The 13866-nt window shown below is 32.6% G+C and overlaps 1 protein-coding gene across 1 annotated transcript; it reads right to left on the minus strand.

The window, feature by feature from the left end:
- Window positions 1-7131: 7131 nt before the first annotated feature.
- Window positions 7132-12400, minus strand: LOC114371140 (probable leucine-rich repeat receptor-like protein kinase At2g33170). Its single transcript, XM_028328566.1, has 3 exons — window positions 11668-12400; window positions 8265-11250; window positions 7132-7713 (listed from the first exon to the last, which is right to left on the minus strand). Exons 2-3 carry the CDS (start codon window positions 11233-11235, stop codon window positions 7328-7330), a joined length of 3357 nt encoding a protein of 1118 aa, XP_028184367.1. The 5' UTR covers window positions 11236-11250; window positions 11668-12400; the 3' UTR covers window positions 7132-7327.
- Window positions 12401-13866: the final 1466 nt, after the last annotated feature.

Genomic DNA, 13866 nt, shown 5'->3' on the forward strand with positions numbered 1-13866 from the left:
AATTTAAGTTTGATTTGACGTCGAAATAGGCACTTGCAACCGACAAGGAAAGTGTCGACAACATTGTATGCAAAAAGTGCGACATTAGCAAAAAGAAGTGGTCCTAATTTTGTCAGACCCGTAGAGACCCTTCGTGGGAGGTAAGTTTGTGAGTTTCATTGTTTTAAACTTTAAATTGGCTTATTGTTATACATTGTAATGATAACTTTCAATAATGTTTAATTTCTACAGGATGTGCGAAAGAAGGCACAGGCCATCCAGAAACAAAACACTGGCCCTCACATGTTGTCTCGTGGGGGTTATGAATATTTAGAACACAAGTTGATGGATGAGAAGAGAAAGAAAAAACTGGAGGAAGCTGCTCAATCCGAAAGCACTGACACCATGATTGATCCTCTATCTCCTATCAGATGACACATGAGGTGGAAGATTGCCCGCACCAAGAAAACTGGGCAAATGACGTCTAAGGCAACAAAGAAAATTGTTGAGAAGATTGTAAGTCACTTTCAATTATTGATTGCAATTATTTATGTTTATTATGTGATTGACTAAACCAATAAATGTGTTCTTTACAGGATTCGTTGGAGGAGCAGGCCTCGTAGGGTTCCTTTGTCACCCATGGACGTCAAGATGTACTAACTATTGCCATTGGGCGACCAGAACACCCTGGTCGTGTGCGTGCTACTGGAGCCGATGTCACGATCAAGCAATACTTTGGACCAGCTCCAAGGACCTCCCGCACGTCTTCCTCCATGGCTCCCGAAGACCTGGAGCAGCTGACGCAACAAATCAGGGACCAGTTGGAGGAGTCGATCATAGAAAAAGTGACTCAACATCTAATGTTATCCTTTAGCTAGATGCAGTCCCAGTTTTAATCGTAGATGCAATCATAGGGACTCGCACTGCCTCCTGAGCCTAAGGTTGGTCCTTCAGTTGTTTGTGTCAGCACAAAGGAGAGTTGTGTTGATCCCTTAGGGAACGATCCAGACACGGGTGACTCAAACAAATGCGGGTTGTACGTCGAAGAAAATCCTTCCCGCCTGGTTGCCCTAGGAAGACTTTATGAGGGATCCATAACCGTTCACAACATTCCTTTGCTGCATGATCAAGTCAAGGTTAGTGTCGAGGAGGTTAGAGATGCAAATGCTCCTATTCCTGTACCTACTGAAGAGGTTAAGTTAATGTGGCAAGCACTTAACACCTTCCTTGCTTGGCCGACACATCTTGTCAAGCGTTTATCAGAACAGGTATTTTAGTGTCATTAAATTCTTCCTTTTTCAATTAAAGTGTTCACTAAAATTAAATTATGTTAATTAACTATGTTGGATAAATAGGGAGTTGTGGGACTGGCGAAACCTACAAATAGGCCGAATTATGATGTCGATGATTCTCTATATCTGATGACATTGACCATCCCACAACTTTTTTTGAAGTCGTTGCAGGTTATGTGGGATGCTATCGTGTTTGGGGTGTTTAATGAGAACTTTCCCTTGTACATAAAACATGAAGATCTGTCTGAAATAGCACACGGTGGTCAATGTCTCAGCATCTCTGTTATACAGTTGTGGATTTTGTAAGTCAGTTTACATTATTGTTTATTACCTAACTTATTGTTTTAAATTCATACATAATTTACTTTATGTTATTAACAATAGGTATATGACCGAGACAAGTATGCGAGCGGGGAATGTCGATGTGTATGGATTCCTCGAGCCACAGTCCATCCAGAAATTTGGGCAATCGCAATTTGAATCAAAAAGTTACATTAAGAACTGGATGCAGAATTCTAAACGGGATGTGTACCTAGGAGCCTACTTGAATGGGTAAGTTAAACTGAACAAATGAATTTAAATAATGTATAATAGTATAATAACCTATATTGGTCTCCAATGCAATGCACATTGGCAAATGGTTGTCATTTTGCCTAAGGAAAATGTTGTCATCTGATTTTGTTTGTTACATAATAGGTCAGACAACTACCTCAAAGGAATAATTAACAGGTCAATATTATTTTTCAATACATTTGCATTAGCATTAGTTGAGAACATCAATATTTTAATTGTACAATAAGCATCCATGTTTGTATTCAACAATGCTTTGAAAGGACTTGACGATACTCCACAAAGTAAATCCAAAGTTGCTGCTAGGTGGATTGTTGTTAAAGTAAGTCATTTAAACAATGCTTCTAGTTATATTATAGTACTGTGTAGACTAATTTATACTTAACATTGAATATCTAAATTTCATAATGTATTTAGTGTAGTAGACAAAAAGAAAGCATTGAGTGTGGGTATTACGTCATGCATTGGATGTCAACTATAATCTTAGGAAGTTTCAAGAATAAATGGGAAACGGTAATTGTTTAATTCAAACAAAATTCATTTTGTTATGATTGGTACATATTATATTATTAACTTATGTTTTATTATATCATGCGGTATTTCAATGATGCTAAACCATTGGAACCAAAGAGATTGAATGCGCTTTGCATCCAGTGGACAAAATATTATTTGAAAGTTAAAAATGAAACCTAGGATGTTTAAGCAATTTTGTAATTGTAGTTTAGTTACTTTACATTTTTTACAATTCTTGACTCCTTAACATTAAATATTTTTTTCATTCATAGTAATTAATAATTTTTTCATGAAATTTCTGGTCAAAATTGTTTCAAAACAGAATGAAAATTATATGCTGTGGTTTGTTTTTAAAATTTGCAAATTAATTTTGGGGTTATTGAAAAAACATACACCATATTAAAAAAAATTCTAAAAATAACGTCGATTTCTAAATAAAACCAATGTTGTATGTCATTTTAACATCAATTTTTTAAAAAATCAATGTTAAAATTCATTAATAACATCGGTTTTGAGAAAAATCGATGTTGTTGGTAATAAAACACCATCAGTTCTTACCAACAATCGATGTCTGTTATAAGAAAACAACATCAATTTTTAATAAAAATTGATATTTTTTTATTATCAGCGACATTGATTTTTACCAAAAACAATGTTAATATAGACAGACAACATTAGTTTTTACTAAAAACTGATGTTGTCTTCATATATTAACATCAGTTTTGGTTAAAATCAATGTTGATATGGAGATATATAACTTTTTTTTATAATTATTATTATATAGCATTGGTTGTTTAAATAACCGATGTTGTAATTTTATATTAATATCAGTTTTTGGAAAATCGACGATAATGATAATACTTTCAACGTTGATACATTTAACATCGGTTAATAACTGATGTTGAAATCCTATTTTGTAGACTCTGAATAGTAAACACTAACCCCCTTGATAAAAAAAAAAAAAGAAAAAAGAAAAGAAGTGAACACTAACCCGTACTATGCTTTGAGTGTTGTGAGGGTGATGGAAAATGGGTATATATACGGGGGGAAATATGTAATTAGTAAAAAATAACATGAAGAATATATAATAAGTAAAAAATCTGTGTGTAAAAAAAAAGCAGGTCTAACTTATAATATAATTGTTTTGATTTTATTAGACCGGTTATTTAATTTCATTCTTACTCGGGATTAGTTAGACCACTTATTTTAAATAGTTAAGGAAATAAGATTGATCTATTTTTCAGAGCGAGCTCATGATACATTTGAGACAATTATGTTTCTCGTTTTCTTTATTTTATTGATAGAGTAAAGTTTTCAAAAATAGAATTTATTCTATTTTAAAAAAAGTTAAAATTTGTCACCTGTTTTGAAGGACATTTTTCTTTTCTTTTCTATGCATTGATTAATTCTGCCACCTAAGTTAACTTTAGATTGAAAATATTTAGACTCCAATTAGTTTTCTTTTTCTTGATTCAATAATGATATATCACATCAATTTGATACTAGCTAAGGTTTGAGCGTTACTCGCCTTACGTGGATGTTACTATATGATATCGCATCAATTAAAAAAAAATATATTTTTTTAATTTTGCCTGTATTATTGCTTAAAATTCAAATAAGAATATTTTCTAGTTAGGCTCCCACACATGATATATCTTCTGTATGTATTTGGCCCGTGTCGGGAATATGATATTGCTAAATCCGCCCATGTGTCATTCTAATTTTTTTATTACATATAAGTTCAATTAATTGATTCCATTTTACTTATTTATTTTCTATACATTATTATTATTATTATTATTATAAAACACAGTATATCTAGATAAAGTTAATGTCACCCGTCAGTCATACATAAACTTTTCCCCAAATGTATAGTCGCGAAGAAGTTGTGTAATAAATTAATTAAATTCGATTCTATATTAATGAATCTTGTTTCTAATACATCTAAAATAAGGTATTTTTTAATTCATTATTACAACCTGTATAGTCTCCACAAGAATAAGCGTTTTTTTCTTTTTTATTTTTTAATCCAAACAAGCGGCCAACTTAAGTTTTGCGTCAAATTAAGCAAGAAATTATTTTTATTCAGTCAAGAAAGCAAAGCGTGGGAGAGATCTAAATGCCAACAATATTTTGTAGGTGAATCGGACAAAACAAACTAAGGATTTATGCGACTATTTCGTTAAGTTGTTAACATAATTACGCTATAAATTATAAAATATAAATAAAATTTTGGGTTTTGAACTATTCAAGTGAAAGTGGTCCACGAAGTTTTCGTTAAGATAAGTTGCTTTTGCTTCAATCGATAGTGTATTGACTAAAGCACATAAAACAAAGTTTATCAAAGAAAATAGACACCGAGAATTAAGTATTACTATTGAATAAAGGACACCCACATGCAGAAGACTTAAAACTGTCAATGATAGATACATGCATGGAATTAATTCTATAATGCCAACCCAAGTGCATACACATCAATGCAAATAAAGAATTCAGTAGCTTTTTTTTTTTTTTTATGTTCCCTTTATTCAGAAGCTACCTTAATTTTACTTATATAATACTCCAAAATGGATATTCTTTCCTTCATATATTAAGAGATTTTTTGAAAATCAATAACCAATGTTTTGCAAAACGCTTGCATAAATCTTTTTCAGACTTAGCTATGTCCATCCTTCTTGAGTTTGAAATCGCTAAGTAATTAAAAATAATGAAATTTCACCAAAAAAAATATAAAAACAAAAGATACACGGTTTTGTTTGGAAATTTTGCTAGAATAATTTAAAATAAGATTATTATTAACTCTTGGATAAACAAAAGGTTTATGTATATATAATAAAATGAAAGATACTAGACAGTCTTGTTTTTAAGTTTTGCCAGATTAATTTAAAATGACATTATCATTAACTCTTGGATAAACGAATGCACCCCTAAAAAAAGGATAAACAAATGCTTCTGCCACTTTGGTTTATCTAATAAACGCTCTTAAATCTTTACAAATTCTGACCGAATTTTGTGAAACTTTAATTTATTTATTGTGTAACATTATCTCAACAGAATCAACTTCGATTCTAAATAAAGGTTAAATATAAAATTTACGATAGTTAATTTAGTTGCACCTCTTTTTAAATAGCCCCCGTGTGCATCTAGTTGTAGATATATAGTTGCACCTTATCGATCCCATATAATTTCAGACTTTTTCAAAAATATCTCATTGTACTTTTTGTGCTACTTATAACTCCTTATATATAGCGGAGATTTCCCTTAATTTTAGCAGCACTTTTAGACTTTTTAGCAAAGCTATAGCCATGGTTCTAGCTCTTAAGAAGATTAAGTGACACAAAAAGAGTACAAGGAGCACTTTGAAAAGGTAAGAAATTAACCACAATACTTTAAAAGCGCATAAAATAAATAATAAATATGACTGCACAACCACTTCGTTCACCACTTGTTTCTTAATTTTATTAACTCATGGGGAAACAAATGTTCTTATTACTTTGATTTATCTAATAGTCACTCTTGAAATTTTATAGAATTTTGTGAAACTGTTTTTATTGTGTAGCATATTATTCTAATAGAATTAACTCCTAAAGAAAGATTAAATAAAAAATTAAGATAAATTATACTTTATTCCTTTCACCCTTGTACTTTCACACCTAACCTCGTATATGCTATAGCGGTGGTTTCTCTTTAATTTTAGCGACAGTATTTGACTTCTAATTCGCAAAGATTTTAACCATGATTATAACCTTTAAAGATGTTTAATTATACAAAAGTATAAAGATTTTAAGTGACACAACAAAGGTACAAAGATACTTTTTGAAAAGGTATGAAATTACATAAAGTGTAATTTACACTAAAAGTTATGCCAAAATATAATATTATTAGCATCAATCGTAAAGCAATTGAAAAGTTGGATATATTGTAGAGCAGTAAATCTATAGAAGTGCATAAAATAAATGATAAACAACACCGCACAACTATTTCTTTCACTTTCGCCGCCTATAACATCTACAATTTCATATTTGATTAAATATGTTTTTAATCTCTTTTAATAATTTTTTATGATTTAAATTTGTAATAATTTTTTATCGTAGGAGAAACTAAAACAAGTATTTCACAAACTTGAGACACTAAAAGATATAAAATTTTCTGTTAAAAAAGTACAAATTTTAATTTTACGGAATAAAAAGATTATCCTTAAATTTAAGACACTAAAAGCTTTTGATATTATAATCGTTTCAATCTAATTCTAAAGTCAAAACTCATATATGCAAGATGGCAGTAATTAAGACACATCAGTGTGCATAGTTTATGAGGGTGAAATCCATTAATTACATTAAAATAGATGCTTTTTGAGGAATTGAATTTGTGTCCTAGTAGATAACAGCTTGTATTCATCAAATGTATTTCATGATAAAATTATAGCAATTTGGTGATGGCAATACATTTTTAAAATTCAAATGCATAGAAGATCCATCAGTATAATTAATATCCGAACAGTAGCTTTCAACAAAATACCATAAAAGTGGTCCCAATTCGATCAAAGAAAATGAACTAAAATATGTTAAAATGCAAATTAATTTAATTGTTCATTAATCAGTTCCATGAAACTTGCAGCATGTTATATGCACAACTCAAATATTTATTATCCTTCCCTTTACCATATAACCTCCATGATACACATTTAATGGCAATTCTCGATTGTACAATATATATATATATATATATATATATATATATATATATATATATATATATATTATACTGAACTCCAAAAGAAAATACAGAGACATGAAATTAATAATAAAGAATGCTATAAGGTAAAACAGTTAAGTCTAGTGACATAATGGAGTGGAAGAATGTACAAGAATCATCTCCTATTTTCTCTTGTGGAAAGGAAAAATAAGCAGAAAAAAAATTCATATTCTGTTAACAAAATGTCAAGGGATGCTGCTGCTGCATACTTTTCTTCTTCACATGCCATCTTTGGAAGGAAGATCATTGTATGTTTGAGTGAGTGTTAAGTTTCCTTCTCGCTCATTCGACTCGATAAGCATCAACACGACTTCGCGCATTGATGGCCTCTTGGTAGGAGAGACACTTGTGCAGAGTAAAGCAAGCTTCAAAACAGTGAGCATGTGATTCACAGTGGTTTGGTCTTCAAGATCAACGTGACTGTCTAGCATCTCTGGTGTCAATGTGTTGTTGTGCTCCCGGATACAGTTCCTCACCCATGTGACAAGATCACCTCCTTGCTCTAGTGGCTGAACTGGTGTTCTTCCAGTTAGCAATTCCAAGAGCACCACACCATAGCTGTAAATGTCACACTTTTCTGTGACCTTCATGGTATATGCATATTCTGCCATACAGGATAAAATGGTTCACCGTATTTGATAACTGATGAAGGTATTGAATCAATTGAAAAACAAAAACAGAAAGGGAGACACTAAGATGCACAATTTGTTATAATATAATTGTATGCCAAATGACATGAATAAAATCCATGTGGTATAAGATTCTTTTTAATAACATTTTAACCATGAGGATTAATTTGGTGTCATCTTAGAAATGACGATGAAAAAATTCAAGGATGAGATTAATTTAGCAAGCTGATAAGGTCTCAGATAGTCTCTTAAAATCATCAAATCTAGAGTCAGAAGAAGCAATTTGAAAACTGCTTAATGTACAAAACTCACTTTTTTCTTCAATAAGGAAAAAAAGTAAGCATTGTTTATGTGCATAGAGTGAAACCACAAATTCTAATAGGCTACAAGACACTACTCACAAATAATAATATGATCTACCTTGATAGAATAGGCTATCCTATCTTTGTCAAAAAAGGATATAAAGTGAAGAAGAAAGATTATGGTACATAATACATTAACTAACTAGAGCAGAATAGGAGCTTACCAGGAGCAATATAGCCATAAGATCCAGCAACAGCAGACATTGATTTTGACTGAGGCATGTCAATCACTTTTGCCAAACCAAAATCACCAACATGGGCCTCAAAATTTTCATCCAGAAGAATGTTGTTAGATTTTATATCGCGGTGAATAATCTTGGGTTTGCAGTCATGATGCAAGTAGGCAAGACCCTCAGCAGCTCCAAGAGCAATCATGAACCGAATTGGCCACTCCAGATTACTTGCATTACCATGTAATAGTTCACCTAAGCTACCTCTTTCCATGTACTCATAAAGCAGGAGATTGGAACCCTGTTGATAGCAAAAGCCATACAATTTCACTATATTACGATGCCTTATCCTTCCCAGAGTAGTTATTTCAGCCCTGAAACTATTCTCAATGTTGTTCCCTTCCCTATTAGATGCTAACTTCTTAACTGCAATGGTCTTACCAGATTTCATCATGGCCTTATAAACAGTTCCACATGCTCCCTTACCAATAACATAGCTTTCATGAAATCCTTTTGTGGCTTCAACTAGATCATGGAAAGCGAAACCTTCCTTTGGAGGGAAATAGATATCTGAATCTGGGGAGGGAGGCTCAGTGCCTTCAAAGGAATCAATTGACTCCCGAGGACGTCTCATAAAATGTAAAATAACTAAAATGAAAATGAGTGAAACACCTCCAACAGAAGCTGCAATGATCATGACTACTTTAGCATGAGGAGAATCAAAACTTTTCCCACGAGTATCAGAGCGAGAAGCTGGATCACTGCAGTCGCCGAGAGGTGCACCACAGAGGCCATTGTTACCACCAATAAAGCTGCTTACAGCCATACTTCGGAAAATTTTTGTGGAAGGAATAGGACCAGAGAGGTTGTTGTATGAGAAATTGCACCCCAACAAGCTTGAAAGCTCTTCAAATGTGCTGGGAATTTCACCATCCAAATGGTTGTTATTGAGATAGAGATATTCAAGCATGTTGAGATTGCCAAGCTGAACCGGTATTCTTCCAGAAAGGTTATTGTAACTGAGATCCATTGCAATTTGCAAAGTTTCAAGAGAACCCAATTGGGGAGGTATTTCACCAAAGAAATAATTGCCATCCATCAACAACCAGTTCAAATGAGACAGATTGCCTAGTGCTGCAGGAATATATCCAGACAGCTTATTGTCTGAGAGCTTGAGAATTTCCAAATGCTCAAGTGTTCCAATCTCATCTGGCAAGGAACCAGAAAAGTTATTCTGGCTGAGATCAAGCCGCTGTAGCCTTTGACAAGAAAAAATTTCCGGTGGGATTCTTCCAGTGAAAAGATTTGATGAAACATTGAAGGTCACCAATTGAGAGAGATTTCCAATTTCCTTAGGCAACTCCAATGTGAAGTAATTGTTGGCAATGTGAAGCCTTTGCAATTTGTTGCAGTTCCCAATATCAGAAGGGAGTGTACCACTGAACCTGTTCTCATTCAAATCAATGGCAGTCAAGTTCTCCAGCTTACACAATTCAGAAGGGAAGCTGCCAGTAAGCCTGTTTTCAAGTAACAACAACTGTGCCAATGATTTACAGTTTAGTATCCCTGCTGGTATATTTCCATAGAGCTTATTAGCTGCCAGATTCAACAATATCAAGCCAGAATTTCGGCATAGATGAGGCGGTATTCTTCCTGTCAATTTGTTGTCAGAAAAATCAACCACCCAAAGAGGACTATGAAGTCCTAGTCCCTGAGGAATAACACCACTTAGGGAGTTGTCAAAGAGCTGCAACTGATACATTTTAGGTAAATATTGGAAGCCAAATGGAATTGAACCTGTGAGATTATTTATTGACAGGTCCAGCTTTGACAGGTTCTTCAAGTTACTAAACTCATTTGGTATACCACCGGTTAGATGGTTCTCAAAGAGAAAGAGCAAACTTAGACCACGTATTTTGCCAAACTCTGAAGGGATATGACCTACTAAAGAGTTCTCTGAGAAATCAATGCATAAACATTTAGAAAGATTTCCAATTTCCTTTGGAATGGTTCCATTCAACTTGTTTCTGTAAAGATACAGACACCTCAATGATCTGAGGTTCCCAATTTCCTTAGGTATAGGTCCAACAAGATTATTCCCATACAGAGCAATGTTCTCAAGATTGGTACAATTCCCAATCTCTTTAGGAATAGGTCCTGAAAACTGGTTTCCCCATAAAACCAGTTCATTCAACTTAGCAAGCATCCCAATCTCCCTTGGTATCTCCCCTCCTATCTGATTTTGAGCAAGACCAAGACGTATTAAGCTTGTACATCCACCAATTTCCTTTGGCAAGTTACCGGTAATGTTATTTGCCCCAGCTCTGAAATTTTCAAGATTCTTAAGATTTCCAATGGATTTAGGTAAGGGTCCAACAAGAAAGTTGCTAAAGGCCACTAACTCAACCAATGAAGACAAGTTCCCAAGTTCATCTGGAAGCACACCAGAGAGTTTGTTGTTGAAAATATTCAAACTTTTCAAAGCAGACAGCTTACCCAATTCAGCAGGAATTGTCCCCTCAAACTGATTATTGTTCAAATTAAGATATTCCAAATTCAAGCACTCACCAATCTCCTTGGGGATATTTCCACTCAGCTTATTGTAAGCAAGATTGAGATAAGTTAGATTGGTCAGACCCTCAATGCCAGCAGCATTTAGAGTTCCAGAAAGATTCATTGAACTCAAATTAAGAGATACAACCACAGAGTTGTTGTTGTTATTATTATTATTACTATTAATATTATCATGAGTGCAGTTTACACCTACCCACCCACATGGGGTTTCATCAGTAGACCTCCAATTTTCCAGAACTTTGGATTTATCATGAAGTCCTTTCTTGAGCTCTAGGAGGATTTTTCCCTCAGTGTTCAACCCCTCCGTGCTACAAACAAGTAAAGTCAATAGCAGTAAAATAACAGAATACCCTTTTGCCAAAGCTCTCTCCTCCTTGATATCCCCAGCCATCTTAATATTCAAAACCTGCACAAGCAAACCATCAATCAGTCAAATTCACAACTCGAACGTCGACAACCTCATACCAATCAATTGAATATTTATTGATTACTATGCAATAGATTGAATACTACTTGAAAATGACTATTCTACTCAGAAATGAAATAGTTCAGATGTTCTTGAAAATTATTGCTCCCGTCGGACCATTTGTAACTTTGTATAAGCCAGCAAAAAAATTGGTAACCTTTATATATAACAAAACCTCAAAATTCAAACTTGGACTAGACCCAATGAACTTAAAGTCATATTCCAAAATTCCAAACACGATTCCCAGAATCTTAATGAATCAGCTCAAAGACACACATGTATATTACACAGAAAGCCACAATTCAAAATGGTTAAAAACAATAACACAGAAAGAAAAACACACACACACACACACACCTTTCATTCAGAGACCACCATCACTCATCAAAAAGAAGATAATAACAAAAGCAGCAGGTCCACAACTTGGGATCAGCAACTCCTTGTGAAAGAAAATTGAGAAGAACCATGAAGAAGCTAACGAAACTTTAGCGAAAAACAGAATACACCCACGCTGCCTTTTGGCATGAAAAGTGGGGATCTTCGATCTGAAAGAGGAAACAGCCAAGATTTTGAGGAGAAAAATCCAAAGCCCTTTTTTTTCTCTGCAGGGGCTGAGAGAAAGAAGCAAGAGTGAAGGTTCAATGAATCAGAAAATGAATATCCATCACCCTGGGGTGGCACTGTTTGTGGCTTTTTCTTATTTTGTGGGGTTTGGCGTAAGGGAATGAAGGAAAGAATGAGTGTGAAGGATCAACCTTTTTTGGGGTGAAGTTTTAATGGCCGACAAAGCATGCTTCCACCTTTCACTTATAGGATCATTTTCATTGTCTCTCTCTAACTCCCAAAAGGGTCTTTCTTTCTTTGTTGTTCTTGCTTTGATGTTGTGTTGTTTCTTTGTTGTTGATATTGTTAATGTTTGATGACATCCTTTTGTAGTGTGATACAGAAAGAGGGTAGAGAAAGAAAGTGTTTGTGGAATTTTTCTTTGGGGAAATTTTGGTAGCTTTGTTTTGTTTTGTTTTTTTTTTTTTCTTGTTGTTTGTGATTGTGATGGGTAGAGAAGTTGAAGTTCCCTTTCGTGGTTATAGTAGGTAGGCGCTGAAATTCTTGTAGGTATAGTTGTACTTGTACTCAATACTCCCCGTGCTTTTTCTACGCGTTACTCATTTGGCGAATCTTGTTCTGCCACGTGGATAGTCAGTAAATCTTCTGACTCCCCATATCTATTTAAGGTTGTTGTTCCAAGATTTATCTATCGTGTTCAGTCTAGATTAGTTTGTTTATTTTTGTTTGTTTTTTACGATGGAAAAAGAAAGTTACAAGAATGAGAGTGAACTTCTAAAATTGAGTGAAACAAAATAAGGTTGTCATGTTATTGTTGGAATAGTTTTAAGATGGAATAAAATAAGATAGTAGAAAACAATAGTCGTCTGTTTTTAATAGAAAAAAATGAAATGATTATAACGGATTTCTAAAAGCTAATTTAAGAAGAAAAGAAAATCTCTTAAGTTATGTAAAACAAATATTTTTTTCGATAGATTTCTTTTCTTTTTTGGACCAATTTTAATAGATTTCTAATCATCTTCGATTTAATATATTCTCTGTCTCAAAATAATTATTGTTCTTTAGGTAGTTTTACAAGGTCAACATAAAGTATAGAGATAAAAGAGAATATTAATTTTATAAAATTAACCTTACATTCTCTTGATTTATTTTTAGATTTTATAGTTCATCATTAATGTATAAGGGATATAAGTAAAAAAAAATTAATGTTACATTAAAAAATTAAAAAAATAATTATTTTGAAATATATTTATTTTCTTAAACGAAAATTATAATAGGACAAATAAAATATATAAAAGAATACAATGAGATACATAAATTTGTGTGCATTTGAGGATTCATTTAATCTAAAGAATAAGTAGGTTGAGAGTAATTAAAATATTGATTTATTTTATTGGGACTTTTTGCCTTGCTACTTTGAATTGCAAGTTATATGAGTTGGGATTCACAAAATAACATGTCAATAAATGACCAATTACTTTTTTTAAAATTATTATTATTACTCTAACTTTTGTTAACAAGTATCTTTAGAACCGTGGTTAAAGAATTAAAAGAAAAAATATTTATTGTGGAGATCATAAAAAAAATAAAAAAATTAGACAACATAATTTTACATATTTTAATAAAAATGTTTTTTTTAAATTAATTTCTTAATTAATGTCCTAAAAATACTGATTAATATTTGTCTTATTATTTTATACCTTTATTTTTTATTTAAATATTTGTATAATTATTACTTGGTGTAGATAAGTATATATAGACATATTTGTCAATAATATGTATAAATTTTTTGTTGATGTAAAAAGTTACAGGTCAAACAGTTTTTTTTTTTTGAACTGGAATTGACCAACAAGTTATGCATATAAATATAAATGTCAAACATGAAATATTTACTAATTATATAAAATCTAACGGTAAGAAAGGGCATGGATTGTCGCTAGGATTGATAATTTGATATTGTTGCTACTAGTACTAATCAACGAATGGTATAAA

The sequence above is a fragment of the Glycine soja genome, chromosome 10, assembly GCF_004193775.1.
Source record: "Glycine soja cultivar W05 chromosome 10, ASM419377v2, whole genome shotgun sequence".
Taxonomy (NCBI): domain Eukaryota; kingdom Viridiplantae; phylum Streptophyta; class Magnoliopsida; order Fabales; family Fabaceae; genus Glycine; species Glycine soja.